The sequence below is a fragment of the Parus major genome, chromosome 3 (assembly GCF_001522545.3).
Source record: "Parus major isolate Abel chromosome 3, Parus_major1.1, whole genome shotgun sequence".
Lineage (NCBI taxonomy): Eukaryota > Metazoa > Chordata > Aves > Passeriformes > Paridae > Parus > Parus major.
Window position 1 is genome coordinate 49,468,890 of NC_031770.1, and position 17,550 is coordinate 49,486,439.

At 37.4% G+C, this 17,550-nt stretch overlaps 1 protein-coding gene across 1 annotated transcript in view; it reads right to left on the reverse strand.

Moving 5' to 3' along the window:
- MAP3K5 (mitogen-activated protein kinase kinase kinase 5) overlaps positions 1-17,550 on the reverse strand; it is a 103,923-nt gene that overhangs the window by 35,709 nt on the left and 50,664 nt on the right. The window contains exons 7-11 of the mRNA XM_015620940.3: positions 16,390-16,560; positions 12,295-12,407; positions 6,075-6,234; positions 4,074-4,227; positions 1,558-1,665 (exon numbers count right to left, since the gene is read on the reverse strand). Of these exons, the coding sequence (XP_015476426.1) occupies positions 1,558-1,665; positions 4,074-4,227; positions 6,075-6,234; positions 12,295-12,407; positions 16,390-16,560 (706 nt within the window). The remainder of the gene's footprint in view (positions 1-1,557; positions 1,666-4,073; positions 4,228-6,074; positions 6,235-12,294; positions 12,408-16,389; positions 16,561-17,550) is intronic.

Sequence of the window (17,550 nt, forward strand, 5' to 3'; positions counted from 1 at the left end):
ACTGTGAAACCCATACTAATAGAAAGAGCTTGATCACTCTTTGGGAAACATTATAAGGGGAGAGTGTCTGCAGCAAAGGTGAACAGAACTCAACAGTCCAGAAAATTTCTTCTAGTCCTATGTTCCTTCTTACACTATAGTTAAACCACTTAACAGAATGAAAAGTACTGTTTGGAGGTGAACTAAAGATATACACACAAAAATCTCCACAAAAGGAAAAAAGAAAAGGAAAAAAAAAGCATGTTCGAGTAGTCTCTAAATAGAATAAATTCTGAATACAGAAATACTTTCCAAACAGGTATTTTAGAATAGCGAGATTAAGTCTGTGGTTCTGACCAATAATTATTTACTGTATGGTAAATTTTTATTTTGCCCAAGAATTGCATACATTTATTTTTATATTATTCTCAGAGGCTGAGCCTACTTCAAAAAAAAACCAGTCAGAATAAACCACAAATAAATAGAAATTTATTGGTCTAGGCAAACATTTCAGTTTGCTCTCTAAATATGATATTTCAGCTGCCATTTACATTTTCTCATGAACTCAAAACAAAAATTGTAAACACTAGAGTGTCACTGTATTTTGTGTTCAAAAACATTTCTCCTCTTACAGACTACTAGCGGGAAAGCTGAAGATCAGATTTGCCAGTGGTAGGTTAACAACTGGACTTGGTGATCTTGAAGGTCTTTTCCAACCTAAATGATTTCTACCTGAAAAACAGGTCTTCATTGTCCTATCCTGCAGGCAAACAAACACTGCTGTGGAAGAATGAACAGCGCTAGTTCTTACAAATCACAGCATCCCTGGTGTTTTGCCCCCAGCTGACTCAGTCTCCATTCACTCTTCATATACGCCTTCATTTTCCCTTGCTGATGTCTTCCTCTAAGGTTCTGTGATATCCTCCCTATCTTCCCTCTTACCAAGACTTTGCTTCCTAAACATCCCAGCATGTAATAACCATTCTCATGTTTTCCTCTCCACTTCCATCTCCAGATTTTCTAAGCTCCTTTCCAACTATGTCTGGCTGTCTCACACCTTAACATATAGACATCTCAGAATTTTCAATTTCTAGAGCATCCATCTGTCCTTCTGCCAAATACTTCTTTGGCATTTGATTGATTCTGCTCCCATTTTAACATCCCAGTCTCTATTACTTTCATATGAAAGGAGTATCACAGCTGACATGTAAAACTCCAAGGGCAGGGAGAAGATAGTTCTGTAAGTATAAGTAATTTTATGCTACATTATTGGTATGATGACAGTAAATTGTAAATTACTTATGAAATCTGAAGCAACAGATTTTTGTGTATTATACAATGGCTTAAAATAACCTGAAGGAAAACACAAATAATTTTGAATAATTATGGGAAACAAAAGATCCATTGAAAATCAGGAGAATCTTAAGTACAGCAGTACATCTCAGCATGTTCCTGTGTGTTACTTAAACACTTTTCTACTTTTCAGAATCATAATTAGATGCAACTGGTCACATGCTGCATGCCTTATGTACCATGTGTGCTTTTAAATTGTGAAAAAAGTTACAACTACAAACATACCTTGTCATCAGGCAGCACATGCCAGATGGATACTGTCTTCTCCTCAGCTTCACTGTTGATGGAGAGATATGAGGGCTGATAGATTTTTGTTGGTTCTAATATTAAAACCTTGCAGAAAAAATAATTTTCAATTGTTAGTGCAAAACTGGTAAAACTTCAAAAGGTATTGAAATCTGTTAAAACTTTTTCTTTAGTCATACCGTAACAGGAAAAACAGGGAAATAATAAAAAGCAAGATTTTAGGTACTGGGCTAGTTTAGTGTGGCTGACAGTAATTTAAGATTAAAAAAAGAAAAAAAAACCCCCAACTTTAATATTTTTACATAAGGCTATTATGTGTCAAGTGATAGCATGTATCAATTTTTTATAATTTTTTTTTTTTTAAAATGTTAGGCTTTGAAATATTTCTGCCACAATTCAGTCTCCTGTAATGCCACTCTAGAATGCCTATCTCCCATGTGGAGAAGATTCATGGTACACCTTTATCATCTTTTGGTAGAAGCATATTTATTTGGGTGAGCCAGAGAAACAGATTGACCTAGAGCTAAACTGAGCAGCTTTTGATTTAGACCACCATGCACCATAGCCACCAGATCAAATTATTTTCTTAAAAGTAACAAGTACCATTGCAAGAGGCTGACAGCTAAAGAGTAGAGAAAATGCTGTGGAATAAGTGAAACAAAAACAAGAAGCGATATAAAAGATGTGAGATGAGATGCAACAATGATTGACTAGAGGAAGTCACTCTACATCTATTTTAAAAAGTATATAAACACTGAAGTAGAAAGTCTTGGAGAGATAGATGATTTAGAGTGAAATCTAAGCCATGTCTCCTCCCTCAGAGTTGGTAAGCACAGGGATACACTGGAAGCAGTGCAGGGCTAAATTCTGAAAAGTCCCTACACATTTAACTCTATAAATGATAAGCAGTGGGAATTAAAATGTGTTGCTTGGTATCTCCAGACACTTAACATTTGTAAAATCTGATTCAAGCTGCTTCACAAACTGTGGTCTTTATTCTTTAACAAGTTGTCCATTAACTGTGTCATTTCTTCTTCTAAAGGCCAAAGTGATGACACTGATGTTACCAGGTAAGAGAGTAACTAACAGCTAAGCTAGTGCCCATGGACAGTGGAGCTCTTAAGTTCAAGCTTTCAGAATACACAGAACAATTCACAATATGGAAATATGAAAAAAGCTTCTTTTATAATAAATTAATTGTTATCTGGGAGGAGGAGGGAAAATAAAGTTGCTAATTTTCATTTTGTTTTCTTGTTGAACTGTGTGATTTTCATTCTGAACAGGCACAGGTAGAATTTTCGTATTATGAGAAATTCCATATGTCTGTCTGCAACACCAGTGCAAGTCAGGCCACAAAATCACAGAATAGTCTGAGTTGGAAGGGACACAGAAGGATCACTGGACAGTTATTTGGACAGTTTCATAAGTCAGAGCCTTATTTAAGTATTTAATTGAAATATTCCATCATCAAAAATCTAAAAGGATCATGCCAATCAGAATATCTAAAATCTAAAAGGATTATTGGAATCAGAAGATTCAAAATATCTTTTGTTTCCCTGCAAAACTTTCTACCTGTTCTCATCAGAAAAGGAAAACCAGGCTCTTTAGATGGTCCCATGTTATTTTTACTTTACTGCCTCAAGCTCTTGCTTGAAGACATTGAAGTCTTCCTAACAGTTTATTATCAGATTTACACATGGAAAGTAAAAGAACTGTACAAAAAAACCTGATTGCACTTCGACTATCTGGGAAAAAATAGCAATTGCTATTTAAGACAAAAAGCTGTTTTTGCTGATGGTTAACTAAAAGGAGTACCCAAGACATTATTTCCTGGACATATACAGTTAATATGTACAGAAAACATAGACTTTCTTACAGTATACTTTCAAGACAGCACTGGGGCATCTAATAAAAATTCTCAGCAAAATGTTAGTGGAAGAAATCAGAAATAATCATACAATACATACTTATTGTGCCATGTTGTTGAAATTCACTTCCTAGTAGCTAGAACAATAAATTTCTGACTGTTTGGGCTGATTTTTAACCTCTGAAAAGGCACAGTCTTATCTAGCAGTAGAGTAAACAAAGCCTGCTGAGCTAGAAAACTACTAAAATTAATTATCTTTTTTTTCAAAACCCAGTATAGTTAATATATAATCACTTGGAGTACACTGTAAAAGTTTGTTTTAGAAGTATATCCATTGGTAGCAAACAATAAATACCAAAATTCTTTCTTGACTTTTTTCCTTGTTACTTTTGTATGGAACACATTGTACAATGCCATTGCACTCACATGCATTCAATTAAAATCAATCTAAGATGCAGGCCAAATACATTTCTTCTGGACAAACAGTTTACTGTCTGGCCACCTAAAAAGAAGCAGTGCTTTGTGCTCATTTCCTTTACATCACAATTTGTTTTTAAAAAACCCATCCCCCAAAAATACTACCCAAAAAAAAAAAAAGTCTCCAAGACCCAACAAAACAGCCACTTACTGGAAATCGAACTACAGTCACATCTGTCTTTGTGGCTTCAACAAGGAAGTCCATCCAGAAATCCACAAGTTCCTGTTTGGCTGTATGTTGCTCTGGAGTCAGTTTCTTAAAATGCTGATATATCAAAATAGTCTCTACAATAGACTTCAGGTACCTGTGACCATCCAAACATACACAGATAATAAATTCAGTACAGTTTGTAAGCAGTAATGTCTCTACCTTTGTCTCTACTCCTACAGCTGAAGTATTCCCCATTGCAACACCAAGGTTGCCAGCAACATTTTGCTTCTCTAGGATTGCTTTTCATAATAACAATTCCCATCTAGAACTGGAAACATAGCTGCTAAATGAGGCAACTGAAATATGAAAGAGTCCTGGAACACTCCTTCCTACCCATATTCCTAATACCATATACTGTCTTCTATTCTAAACCAAGAAAATCTCATGAAATAGCTAAATCTTCTACCTAAAGACAAAACTGAGCCTATTGACAACAGCAGTGCTGAATGTTTCTCCTAAATGCAGTTCATCCCTCTCTTTGTTGTTCTATGTTTTGGGGCTGATTTATGGGGCTTCTGATAACAGTGCTTTCTCTTGGCATTTTTGAAAAAAAGGTTGGAAACAGTAATGAGATATATATGCTAGAAGAGGATTTATCACTGCTATCATTTATCACAGTTATGCTATTCATGGAAACTTTTGTTTCACCCTCAGAGGGTCTTTAGTGAACATTTCCATAGCTATGCAATTTCCAATTATCCTTCTTGGGCTATCAGGATAGCTGGCTCAAGGTACTGTGTCTACTCCTGTTTGCACCAAGTGGGCCCTGCTATAAAGCAGGCAACAGACTGGGAAGGAATTGCTCACAGGAGAAATTCTTCATGAAGCACAAATGAGTGAGGTGTATTTTCAGAGTTTAATCCACAGACTTAAACCCCAAAGGCACTGGGGTACATAAAATCCTGACAACCAGGCACTCATAAACTCCAGAAAATTTTACCAGGAGACTTCCAGAGAGTGCTATCCAGCTTCTTAGTAAAATATACACATAGTAAAAATGGAAAACCTTGCAAACAAATACACTTTAGAAAGCATTTATGAAATATTTTGCCTGAAACTTAAAGGTTTAATTCTGACATTTTCTATGTTATGTCAATACAGAAGTTTAGCATTTCTGTATTTTAGTATCTCTCTGATCACGTTCTGGAGGCACACTCTATCCTTTATAAAAAGATAAGAATACCTATGTGTGATGTTCACTCTTATAATTACCAGAGTGACAATTTTTTTAGTCAGAAAGGAGTCTTGGTTCTTCCCACCCAAGATGATCCCAGCCTTAATTGAGTAGGTGACTGGTCCTTAATTGCTGCCTATATCCACAGCAGGTGCCTGCTGTCACAGCACACATCTCTCGGCCTTTGCATATGTTGAGATGTCGAGTTCACAGGGTTGCCTTTAATCCTGGATTTATGACCTTTCTGTTAACTGGACTTTGATTTGCAGTCTTCTCAACCACGACAAGATGTAGCTTGCACCATACAGGTCATTTGTATTCAGTTCCTAAAACAAGTGGTATGTGCCCTAAACAATATTTAAAGGTACAGCCAGGCCTCCCTAGCTAAGCTGTCTTCATTCCCCAAAACCTTCAGGCTGTTTTGACTAAACTCACAAGCCACCACCACTTCTCTTCAGCAATGTAACTTCAAGCAGCTCCACCTTTCTCCTTTGCCCTCAGAAGAGCTTCAAGTCCATGATGAATCTGCCCTTCTCACACATCAAATTAAAGATCTATGTCAGATCTACCCCTGAATAAGGGCAAAAGGGGAAGAGAGTCCCTTCTCTGGATAAAAGTACAGCAAAATAATACACACACAGTAAAATCTGTTAAAAACCACAAAATGTATCATCTCCTGTCAGCTGAACACAGTGTCTAATGTGAAAGCTGAGGGAGTCCAATGTTTTAAAACACAGGAATGTACATGGCCTTGTTTATCACCTTACCATGCTGGTGCCTTTAGTTTAAACAGCTTTTCTGAAGCCTGGATCACTCTTATATGATCATTAGCCAACATACTGGCCCCCAAGAAAGATCCCACTTCCCAATAGCTTTGCAGTTTCTCCAAGCTCCCTTTTTTACCAAGCAGGCTGCTTATCTTTACTCCTGTAGCAAAGAGAACAAGTCACAAGAATTTGTATTAATGCAATTTTAAAAGAACCATTTTCCTTATTCGAAATCTATTAGTTGCTTACATTACTATACTGTCTCCATTTTGATAAAATAAGATGGAAATCATACTTACCACTTAATGAGATATGCCTTCCAAACACCCTAATTGCTTGAAGATTTTTTCCCCACCCCCTCTTCCTACAGGCTTCTCAAGAAAGGAACTTTAAGACATCACTGTCAGGACAAGGCCACAGTCAGATTACCTATGTTCTTGCATGGACCTCATCTGTAAAGGTAAATTGGGGCCTTAGGCTACACAACATAGCTGCAAAAACTTAACAGATGCTGAATAAGGCACCTATTATGTTTTTTTCTGCTTTGTTTTTTTGACTTACAAGCCCCAAGCCCCAAACTTACCTTTATAGACAAGGTCCCATGCAGAAGGAACAGATGATCCACTGGGCTTCTTCCAGCAGTGATGTTCTTTAAACTGCCGCAAGTCCTACCCCAATGAAAGACATCTATTAATATTCACAAGTCCCCCAGCAACTCAAGACTATGGAGAGCCTCAGGTTTTGTTTTGACTTGTTTAGTTTTTCTGAGAACTACAGGCTCCCCTGTGGCCTTCAGGATGAGTTTTAGTTCACATGAGCTGCTACACATAGCTAACATGAGATATGCTACACCATCCCCCGCAAAAAACCCCAACAATTTTCAGCTTACACAACAAGCTACTCCACCACTGTAGTCTTTTATTCACTTTTCCCACACTACTCAACTATGACAGCTTCTCTCCCACATTATCTTCCATCGTCCTTGATATTTGGGCTGAGTATTCACAAGAAATTTCAATGCAACTGTTGATCTTGTTTTTTTCCTTAACCTTCCTTGAGCAGCTAGCGGACTAAACTTCATGGTGGAAGCAGTAATAAATATTATCAAAATGGGTATCATTACATAAGCTACATTTCAGCCTAAAAAGTTTATCATGTTTTATCTTATTGCTTACATTTTTATGACATCAATGTTAGGTAATAAAGGCTTTTAAAAATGCCATAGATGCTACAAAGTATCTCTGATCTGCCTGAGAAATGTTGCAATGTACATCATCCTCCATCAACTCCACAAGGTACATGGTGACCATCTCTGCAAGGCTTTAAGCCAGGGTGCTACACACATTCCCACTGTCAAAGAGACCACTTGAAGATATACACCTGCACTAGTCAGTGGAGGATAGGGAGGGAGAATTAGTGTTGAAAGTGTTCAACTTTAGCTGGGTTCTAGAGAACAAAACCTGAATGCTATACAGAAAACAAAGTAAATGGAAAAAATTAATCTCCCCCAGGACTTTAGAGTAACACTCCTCAGCAATATCTACAAAGGCCAAAGGGCTCTACTAGAATGTCTAAAACATTTGCATGCATTTGATAGCAGCACACAAGAAAAGACAGACCTACTAACTTCCACAGACTTTTAATGTGACTTCATCACAAGGGATGTAAGGAACTGGTATCATGGGGATACATGGATCATTTCAGTTGGACATGCCTTTGTTGGGAGAAGGGGAAAGGGAGGAATTCAGCTGTGGGTAGGGCCTTTGCTAAGCACTGGGTGATGGCACACAGTTGCAGTGGCCACTGACCAGCTAACACCGGCTATTTGTCACAGCAAGCAGCAGCCCCAGTACCTGTTTCACAGGCAGACATGCTCTACCATGCTTCCCTGCATCTGCAGGGACACACCATCACAACCCTTCTGTGCTCCAGATGTGGCAACAGAGCTAAAGCAAGGTACAAACTGAGTGTGTGGGTCTGATGAAGAGTACAGCTCACGTGGATCTGAATTACTGGCTGGCAGGGAGAGGTGTTTGTTGGGAGGGTAGGGCTGCTGATAGCAACCATTTTTAGCCCCAGCTCAGTAAGGGAAACTTCTAGGAAGACAGGGGGAGAAAGGGTAGATGTGCAGAAGTACCTCAGGACACCAAATTTGGGAATCATTACTGTCATGTATCCTGGATAAAGTGGAAGTTTTACCCAAGTATTCTGTTAAGTGGATCCTACTACCTTAGAGAAGAAAACATCACCTTCTCATCAAGATCTTCTGAGAAAGGTGAGGTACTTGGAGCTAAAACTCACTCTGGTTTGCTGGCCATCCTCTGCAAAGCTCATCTACAAAGTTACTCATCCCTGAAAGGCAATTACTTATCCCTGAAATGCAATTGCTTTGTTATGACATTAGCAAGAGGTTCAGAAGACTTTAACTCCAATTTAAATAACTTGAGGGGAAATAATTGTTTTGAAACAAAAACTTGTAAAGTGAACCTCCATGAATTTAATTCTGAGTTTATGGTCTCCTTTAAAATATTTTTGAGAGTATAATAAAATCCAGGCAAAGTCAAGACATTCTCTCCTTCCATGATAAACTTGGCATTCACAAGGGGAGGAGAAAAAAGCAGCAGCTGAATTCCAGTATATTTTATCAAAAATATTTTGCTTTTAGAACAAATGAGCCAAAACAAAGGAACCATTAATACCAAAAAAGCCTTTGTTTTTATAACACCAAGAATATACCCATAGCTTGTGATGAAAATGAGATACAGTAAGAAGATATTACCAGTTAAGTATTGCTATGACAGCTTTACAAATAAACTGCTTTCCTTGCTCAATTATTGACAAAACAATCCATATTACAGGATCCTTTGTGTGTCAAAGTTGTACAGCCTGCAGAGATCATAACTGACAATGCAGATCACAGCATTTCTGTTCTGGTCTCAAAGTTTTTTGTATGGTTAAGAAAGCAATACTACTCAGAAAATAGAAGGAGGGTTTTAATTAATGCTCCATTTGCTCATTTTGTTGTGAACTATTATCTGACAAGTACAGGTAAGATTTTTTTAGAAGGCAAATTTTCTGATCTGCTGGAGATTGGTAAAAATTCTCATGGATTTATTTTTACTGGCGTTATTACTATATTGCCAATGTAATCAGATATGCATTTCCTAATTACAGTATCATGCACCCTCTGAAGAACTGATAATGACTACATCCTTTCCTACACCTTTCCCAAACTAGCAGTATAATTTCCATATAACCTGGAATGAAATTGACCAGATTGTTCTTGCTTCTCTCCTGATCTCCCAGCAGAAAACAGAACTTCTCTAACTTCTATGTACTACAGATAATACTGTGGGTGGACACTGAACAGAAAGCACTGCTTGGCAAATTTAACTATTTCTAAAAAATGGCCTTGCACACACAGATCTAGACAAGAGGTGACGTCAAAAGAATTAGACACATGTAAGAGATAGTTAGGACCAGAAAAGAATCAAAACATTTTCCCATACCACCTATGTGATTTTGCCTGATTTTGTTTGTTTTTGTTTAACTGCAGACAAAGAAAATACTAAATTATCCTCAGAATCTAGCGTAACTCCAGCCATCTGAAAAACCTTGCACAAAGACCATTGTAAGATCTTGCACCTGGGAAAACATAATCTGGGAGTGCAGCACAGGCTGAGATCTACTCCACTGGGAAGCAGCTCTGTGAAAAGGGACCTGGGGGCCTCGAAAAGCAAGCAGCTGAATATGAGTGAACAGTGTGCTTCTTCAGCAAAGAAACCCAATGGGATGTATCAACTGGGGCATCACTAGGAGGGATAAAGAAGCCATTATCCCACTCTATTCAGTGCTTGCCAGGGCACTCCTGGAATAATGTGTTCAGTTTTGGTTTTCACAACACACAAAAGATGTGGACAGGCTGGAGAGGGTCCAGAGAATGGCCACAAAGATGAAAAAAGGATGGGAAGCCTGCCATATAAGGAAAAGTTGGGCTTATTCAGCCTTGAAGAACAGGCTATGGGGAGCTTTATCCATCCAGCAGGTAAAGGGTGGCTACAAAGAAGATGGAGACTCCCTTTTATCAAGGAGTCACAAGGAAAAGACAAAGGGTGATAGGTACAAATTACTACTGGGGACTTTACAACTGGACACAAGATGAAAATTTTTCAAAATTTGAAGAATCAGCCCTTGGAATCATCTCCCAGGGAAGCAGTGGATTTGCTGACGCTGGACATATTTAAGGTTCAGCTGGACAGGGTGCTGGGTCATCCTGTCTAGAGTGTGCTTTTCCAAAGAAAGTTGGTAGCAGATGATCCTGGTGGTATTTTCCAACCCAGCATTCTGTGATTCTATGAATAGTGACCACAGTCTTATCAACAAGAAAAAAATTACTTATGACACACATAGGGTCTTATACTATAAATGCATTTGAAAACATGTTTGAAAATAGCTGAGTCAGTCTGAAACTAAAAGTATTTTGACAATATTTCCCATAACAAAAAAGAAAGATGGACACCAGTAGCTAACAGGAGGGGTTGCTATATCAAGGGTTTCCACCAGACACCAACTAAATGTTAACATAAGACAGGCAAACAAACACACAAATAAACCACCTAAGGAACAGGATACTTCTGCACTAAATAATTCATCAGCTAGGGATGGAACCTTATGTAAGAATGAACATTAATTTCTGTAATGGTTTCAATACAAACAATAGGGAAAACAACACTGGACAATTTGGTATAATCTTCTTCTTCGTAAGAAGATGATACCAAAGAAATAGCACACAAATTTCAGTCAAATTAATTGGTACAGATCTAGTTGGCTGTAGTCTGTATGCAATTCAGACATATCTTTATAATTGAAGGATTCATATTGAACTACACAAAAAATATAATGCAGCTCCATTAAACTACCTAGTTTAAAGTTAGGCCTGCAAGTGAGTATTTGTAAATGCTATGCAATATGTAGAACATATCTTCTTACCTCCTACTCTGATTCTACAAAGATTCAAATTTCAGCATAGGGTGTGGAAGTATTCTATGCTAACCAAAAAGCAAAATCTCACCCATCACAGAAGTGCAAACACAGTAGTTGGGACAACTCTACACAGCCTCACACATCCAAATTAATACCTTTGTTCACACCTGAGAATTTAAATTTCACTTCCACTGTTTATGAGAAAGCAATCATCTCACTCTGACCTTCATACTCAGAATTACCCAGGAAATTACTTCCAGACATGCAGTACTTTGAAACTAGAGCAGTGGCTGAATACAGATACATTTGGTGGAGTGAAAAAAAATAGTTTCTTTCTCACTTGACAACCTTCTCAGGAGAAATAAAGATTAAAAAATACTTTACATAAAGTCAAGAATTTTACAAATTCATGGAGAAGAGCACCAAATATATATTACAACATTCAGTCCTTTCCACCAAATCTTCCCTGAATGTATTATAGACTAGTACTGAGTTTTCACTCTTTCCAGATCCAGAAAATCACAAACAAAATCATAAACAAAATTATCTTAATTCTTCCTTCTTAAATAAGAAACTTTTTATGACAAGACTTTGAGACCAGGTTGGTGAGACATTGGACCAGGTTGCCCAGGGAAGTGAATGCCTCTTTGCTGGAAATGTCCAAGGTCAGTACGAGCAAACTGTTCTACTGAAAGATATCTATGCCCACAGCAGGAGCTTGGACTAGATGGTTTTTAAAAGGTCCCTCCAACCCAAACCACTGTTATTCTATGATTGTATGAATACAGACATTCTGAAGCCTTTAAGAAGGTATCAGAAGAGATATAGTCTTCTCTCAACCCAACCCAAGCTCAAGTCAAGTGCACTTCCACAGGCTTAGGATGGAAACTTCTCATCATATTCCCTCCAGGGTTTGTGTTTGTTTGTTACGAAGAGTGCTAGTTGGAACTGGATTCCCATTTCAAGTACTCCTGTTTCACACAAATGATGCCTTTACAAAGAAGCTCAGTTTTTACTAAACTTTGGTAACTAGTTAGGACTTTGACACTGAAACCAGGTCTTCATGACAGCACTCACCTGCAGTCAGGTGGGATCAGCAGTTGTGTGAGACCAACTTAAATATTCAAATACTCTCTATCAAAGCATACAACCATCAGATTTAACCCCCAGTAACGGTGGGTGGTAGTGTACTTTCACTAGAACGTGATTTCACCATGAATTTGTAAGTTATAATTACCAACTTTCCGCAGCTCAAAAGAAGTATCAAAGCAATGTCCAGCTGCCAGGAGGAGTACTGCATAATTAATTCCTGCTGGTAATGTTGGCTCTGACTCAAACGCCTTCTTGAACCTAGAAAAACAAACATTCAAGCTTACTTTCTAAATAATTCATTCTAGTTGGGGCACCATTACAGTTTTAGGTAATTTAAGAGCATATCTTCTGTTTAGGCAGCAAGAATCCATAGAAGCAAAAATATTTTGCTGTTTTCCACACATTCTTTGTGGTTATTTTTAGGAGTCTGTTATTTATACATCCTCCTCCCATTTCCTTTCCCCCTGCCACAACAAGTGCAGAACCCATCCATCGCAGTAAAATTACCCCAGTAAAACTGCAGTATCTTACAATATTTTCTTTAAGATCGAATGAGACAGAATAATACTATCAGTTTGCAAAAGACCTGTTTCAGAGATACATTTATTAATAAGCTCATTAATTTAGTCTTTAATATATGAATTTTCATTGACTTGAAACATTAGATTTTATTGTGGACCTGCTACAATGGCACACAGTGATATCAAAATGCTTAAGCACAGAAGCAAGTTATACAAGAATATACCCCACCTTTAGCTATGATTTCAGCTACTCCAAATTTTATTCTTTACTGAGTGTCTTACTGACACTGTCCTTATGAGTTCACATAAAAAAGGACTATACCAGATTTCATTCTCCTCAAGAGAAACTGAGCAATCAAGAGAAACAGCAGAGGCATTCACCTAGGCTCAACTTTGTCCTAAAAGAAGTGGAGGTGCCTCACACAAACACAGCACACACTGTCCTCACGCTACCAATGCAAGCAGCTGTGACAACAGCAACAGAACATCTACAGTGTTTAAATTTATTCTTCAGAATAAGTCTTATGAATATACACACATATTCACACCTCCACAGGGAGAAGGCAAAGATTACTATCCTATGTGAGTTAAGGAGCACAAGAAATCCAGTCAACAAAACTCACTACAGCAAAAGTAGTGAAGTTTAAAGTTACTTTCTAAAGGATGAAAAAAATTCAGACAAACAAATGGAATACATTTTTAAAAATTAAGCAGGTTGTGAGATATGTATATAAGGAGGGAAAGAAAAACAATCTGTGCAAAACCTAAGGATTTGACTTCTAGACCATGCTTTGACATGCAAGAAAAGCTAAGGCATTTTTGTCCCACCAGGCCAAAAATACGGCTGTTTTTTAATTTGTTTACTTGTTGGTTTTTCTGCTCTAATGACTAATGACTTTGCATGCTTTCACATAAGTTCTGTTCTCCAAAACTGTAAGATAGGCTTCTCTTCAATCTACTACATATACATATTTTATACTTCAGCTGCCCACCTCCAAAGAACTTAATCATTAGACAGGCGCCTACTGCTCTGAAGAAAAGCAAGAGAAGCAGAGAGCACTAGATCTTTTTCTTTCATCATCTGCAATTTTCTCTTTTACTGTGAGTTACAAAGAAGTGATGAAGAAAGTACATACAAAATATTTTTGGCTCACTTCAAAAATCCCCAACCAACAAATACACACGCAACCTAAAAACAAAAACCAAAACAAAACAAACAAACAAACAAAAAACCAAAAACCCAAACCAACCAACCAAGGAAAAAAAAAAGAAAAACAAACAAAAAACCCAACCAAACAAAAAAAACCCCATAAAAATCTGCCAACTAAACAGGACAACACTCTCATTGGTTCTAAGTATATACATCTAAGAGAAGCCCTCTAGCTGGCATTATCTGTTTGGAGACATAGTGATGTTGGGAACTGGATCACCTTTCCTGCCCTAGAGCTCTTCCATGCTGTAATTCTCACACAATACAAAAAGGACAGAGAAAAGATTGACAGAAGAAGAAGAAGAAAAAGCCTTGGAAATTAGTATTTTTGTTCCAATACAAGAGAGACTGTACTTTTGGAAAAATGTTGCAGTTGCTGACATTTGAGAAAATGTTGCAGTGCAGACACTGAATTAGGGAGGTAGCAGTGAAAAGATATGAATAAAGACTTGGTAGCTTTGGTAAGTCTGATTCATACTGTCGGTGTGAAACAAGAAAATGACAGTTAATAATTACTCTTTCATTTATTCTCTCATATTTATATGAAAGGTGTCTTTTATTCTGCTAGTTGTCAGAAAAGCACATTGTTGGTTAGGTTTTTTTTAACTGGAATAGACTAAAGTACCTTGACATCACTAGTTGTTGCAAAACCAATGCTTTGGTTCTGCTGCCAACTTCTCATTATCTCCTGCAATTCACTATACTTCTCTTACATCCTTATTTTTCTAAGGCTGAGATAATTACCTTTATCTTAACATAACATAGCACTGCCATGGAGGCACTGCTCCTGCACACACCTTGTCCTGTTGTGGCCTGCTGTAACACTAGAGTAGGCCTGCTCCGTTCTAAGAGCTTTTCACTGAGTTATGAGTCAGCCTTTCAGCATGTCATGTCAGCTGCATTACTAACACTAGAAACTCCAATCAATATCCAATATAAAGTACAAACCAAAAGCAACTGGACCATTCGGTACAGCTTCTGGCCCAACTCCAGCTTGGCTCAACAGAGTCCTCTTTCTTTTGTGGAAGGAGGCTCACAGAGCATTCTGTACTGGGTCTCACTTGCCAGAGACTTCAGGGATTACTTAGGGGCTGGCTGGCCAGCATCCTACCCTGTGCAGGAGCTGTCAGCCCCTTTCCTAAACTGGAATTCCTGCAATCACTTCCTGCTATCAGATCCATGATTATCATGATTGCTAAGATTCATTTATTCAATGTGTGTTAAAATGCCTACATGAACTCACCACTGTTATACATATAATCCTTCTTGGTTCAATTATGTTTGATGATATCAAAGTTTATCTGTTCATAAGGCACTATAAATAAGGAGAAAGCAAGATGTACAATAGCAAGAGTAATTCATATTTAATTTAGTCTGTAATAATGCCTAAAATTTGTATATAGAACTAATCTTTTTAGTATGTTCATGACATTAGCAAAATACAATGTTTACAAAATACCCCTGAAAGCTTTTTACAGGCTTTGCACTTTACAGGAAACAAAACTTTTCTTTAATCCAAAATTATGCTAGGAGGGATGACAATAATACATTGCATTCCTGTTATTTCAACATCTTTTAAAAGTCCAGTAAGAATTGCCAAACTTAAAGTACAGAAGTTATAAAGCAGCATTTTTATTCTGAGGCTATAACTGGTAAATAATTTTATCTTATCTTTTAAGAGACACAGTTCTAAGCTGAAGTTTACTGAAAACAAGGGATAAATAACAAAGCAAGAAGAAAGCTTCCCATTTTAAGCATTTGCTTCAACAAGCAGCTGATGCATACAAAACCTAAGAAGTGATGCACAGGACACATAAATGCAGATGGCTGTATCCTCATCTGAATGCAGAAAAGCAGCTCATCCTGACAGAAGTCTAGGATGACAACAACCCATGCCTTCATTTTCTAATCTCTTCCATGTAACAGTGACTTGGTGCATTTCAAAAGCATTGTCTTGTCTCTAAAATGAGGATAAGAATTTATGCATTACTGACTACTTATTGTGTTCTTCTTTGATTACTGATGCTAGGTAGTCCACTGCAACATGTGTATACTGTAAGATGATCCTGGGGTGATAAAACTTTTGTCTGCAAGTATGGAATAGTCATATTTGTTGTGAGTTAAACCTCTAAACCTTGCCAGCTAATATCTATCAGATTCCATTCATGCCAATCAATTCATGACTGGTTATTTCTGGCCCAGATGCCTAAGAATAATACAGTAAACAGGAGACTTCATATTTGGGAAAAATGAGGAAAATACACTCTGATGAGTTTAGTTTACACCTAAACTTCAGGTCTCTGAGGCACTTCAAGAATTTTGCAGAATCAGGTGTGTGAACAACATAAATCTCTTATTCTCAGCAAATAAGCGAGGAAGTTTAGAAGATTCAGTCTATCCCTTAAGGATGCCAAATATTTGGAAAGAAAAACTGTTTAAATATATTCTTGTTCAAGGAATATTTTCCCAAAGCTAACAAAATGACATAGACCAGGAAAACATTACTCACCAGAAAGTTCCTTTGTCCCTGCTTTCTATATCTATGAACCCAGATTCCAAAAACATGTCCTTGTAAATCCGACCAACCAGGCAGTACATATCTGACGCTACTTGGTCTTCCTGCTCTACAAGGGGAATCATAATTTCTAGGGCTTTCTGTCTGTCTCCAGGCAGATTTCTCCTGTTGAAAATAATAATTTTGATTAAAAAACCAACACAGTTAACAAGAAATAATTTTTCATTATCATTTTTAAATTAAGACATTTGATTTCATCCATGTAAAATGACAGACAGACACAATGGACAATGTTACAAAATGGAAAAATATGAACTTTGATTTCATATCTAGTATTTCTTTCATCATAATTCATGCTCTAAAGGAAAAAATGTGTTTGTGATTCTACTTTTTGTATACATTTTGACTGTGAAGCAAAATGCCCAAAAAGCACAAACCAGATTGAACTCCCATGATAGGAAAGGGTTAGGAGTAAAGCCAATAGGGCAATATTAAAATAAGTACTTCAGACAAATAAACCACGTAATTGCAAGCATTAGACACTTCCTGGTGAGTCAGTTTTGATACATACATCATTCAGTATCAAAAGTTTAGAATTTTAACGTGTTTGTGTACTGAACAATCAAATTACTCCCTTTTCAACACTTCCACATCTTGTATTGACTATCACTAATCCAGATTAATGAATTTTATGAGAACAAAACCAGTACAGCAAAGAATGTTTTGCAACAAGGATTATTTACACTTAGCTGGTCTTCAGAGACAGAGGTCCCTACTCTTATTTCTGTTTACTTTTCCATCATCAGTGCTCTCACACTTTCTTGATTTAGGTCAGACTAATCCTGACTAATTGAGCCGCTCCATCCTTCCGTACTAGTGACCTGGTTTAGAAGCAAGAGACACATTTTTTTCGCAGCAAAGATTCAGAAGAGTGGAGTATTCCAGACCTGCCTTAGCTCACAAAATATCCTCTGTCGGCCCAGTAAGGAGAAAGTTACAATTAGCCAAAGTAATTCCTTCTTGGCACATCCAAGCATGAATATTTTCATGGCTGTCATGGTTTCTAGTTTAACGGTCAGTCTGGAGAAGAGAGGAATAGGCAAATCTCATCTGGACTCCTCTGGAGGTACTGTGTAGATCTTTTGTCAGATATTC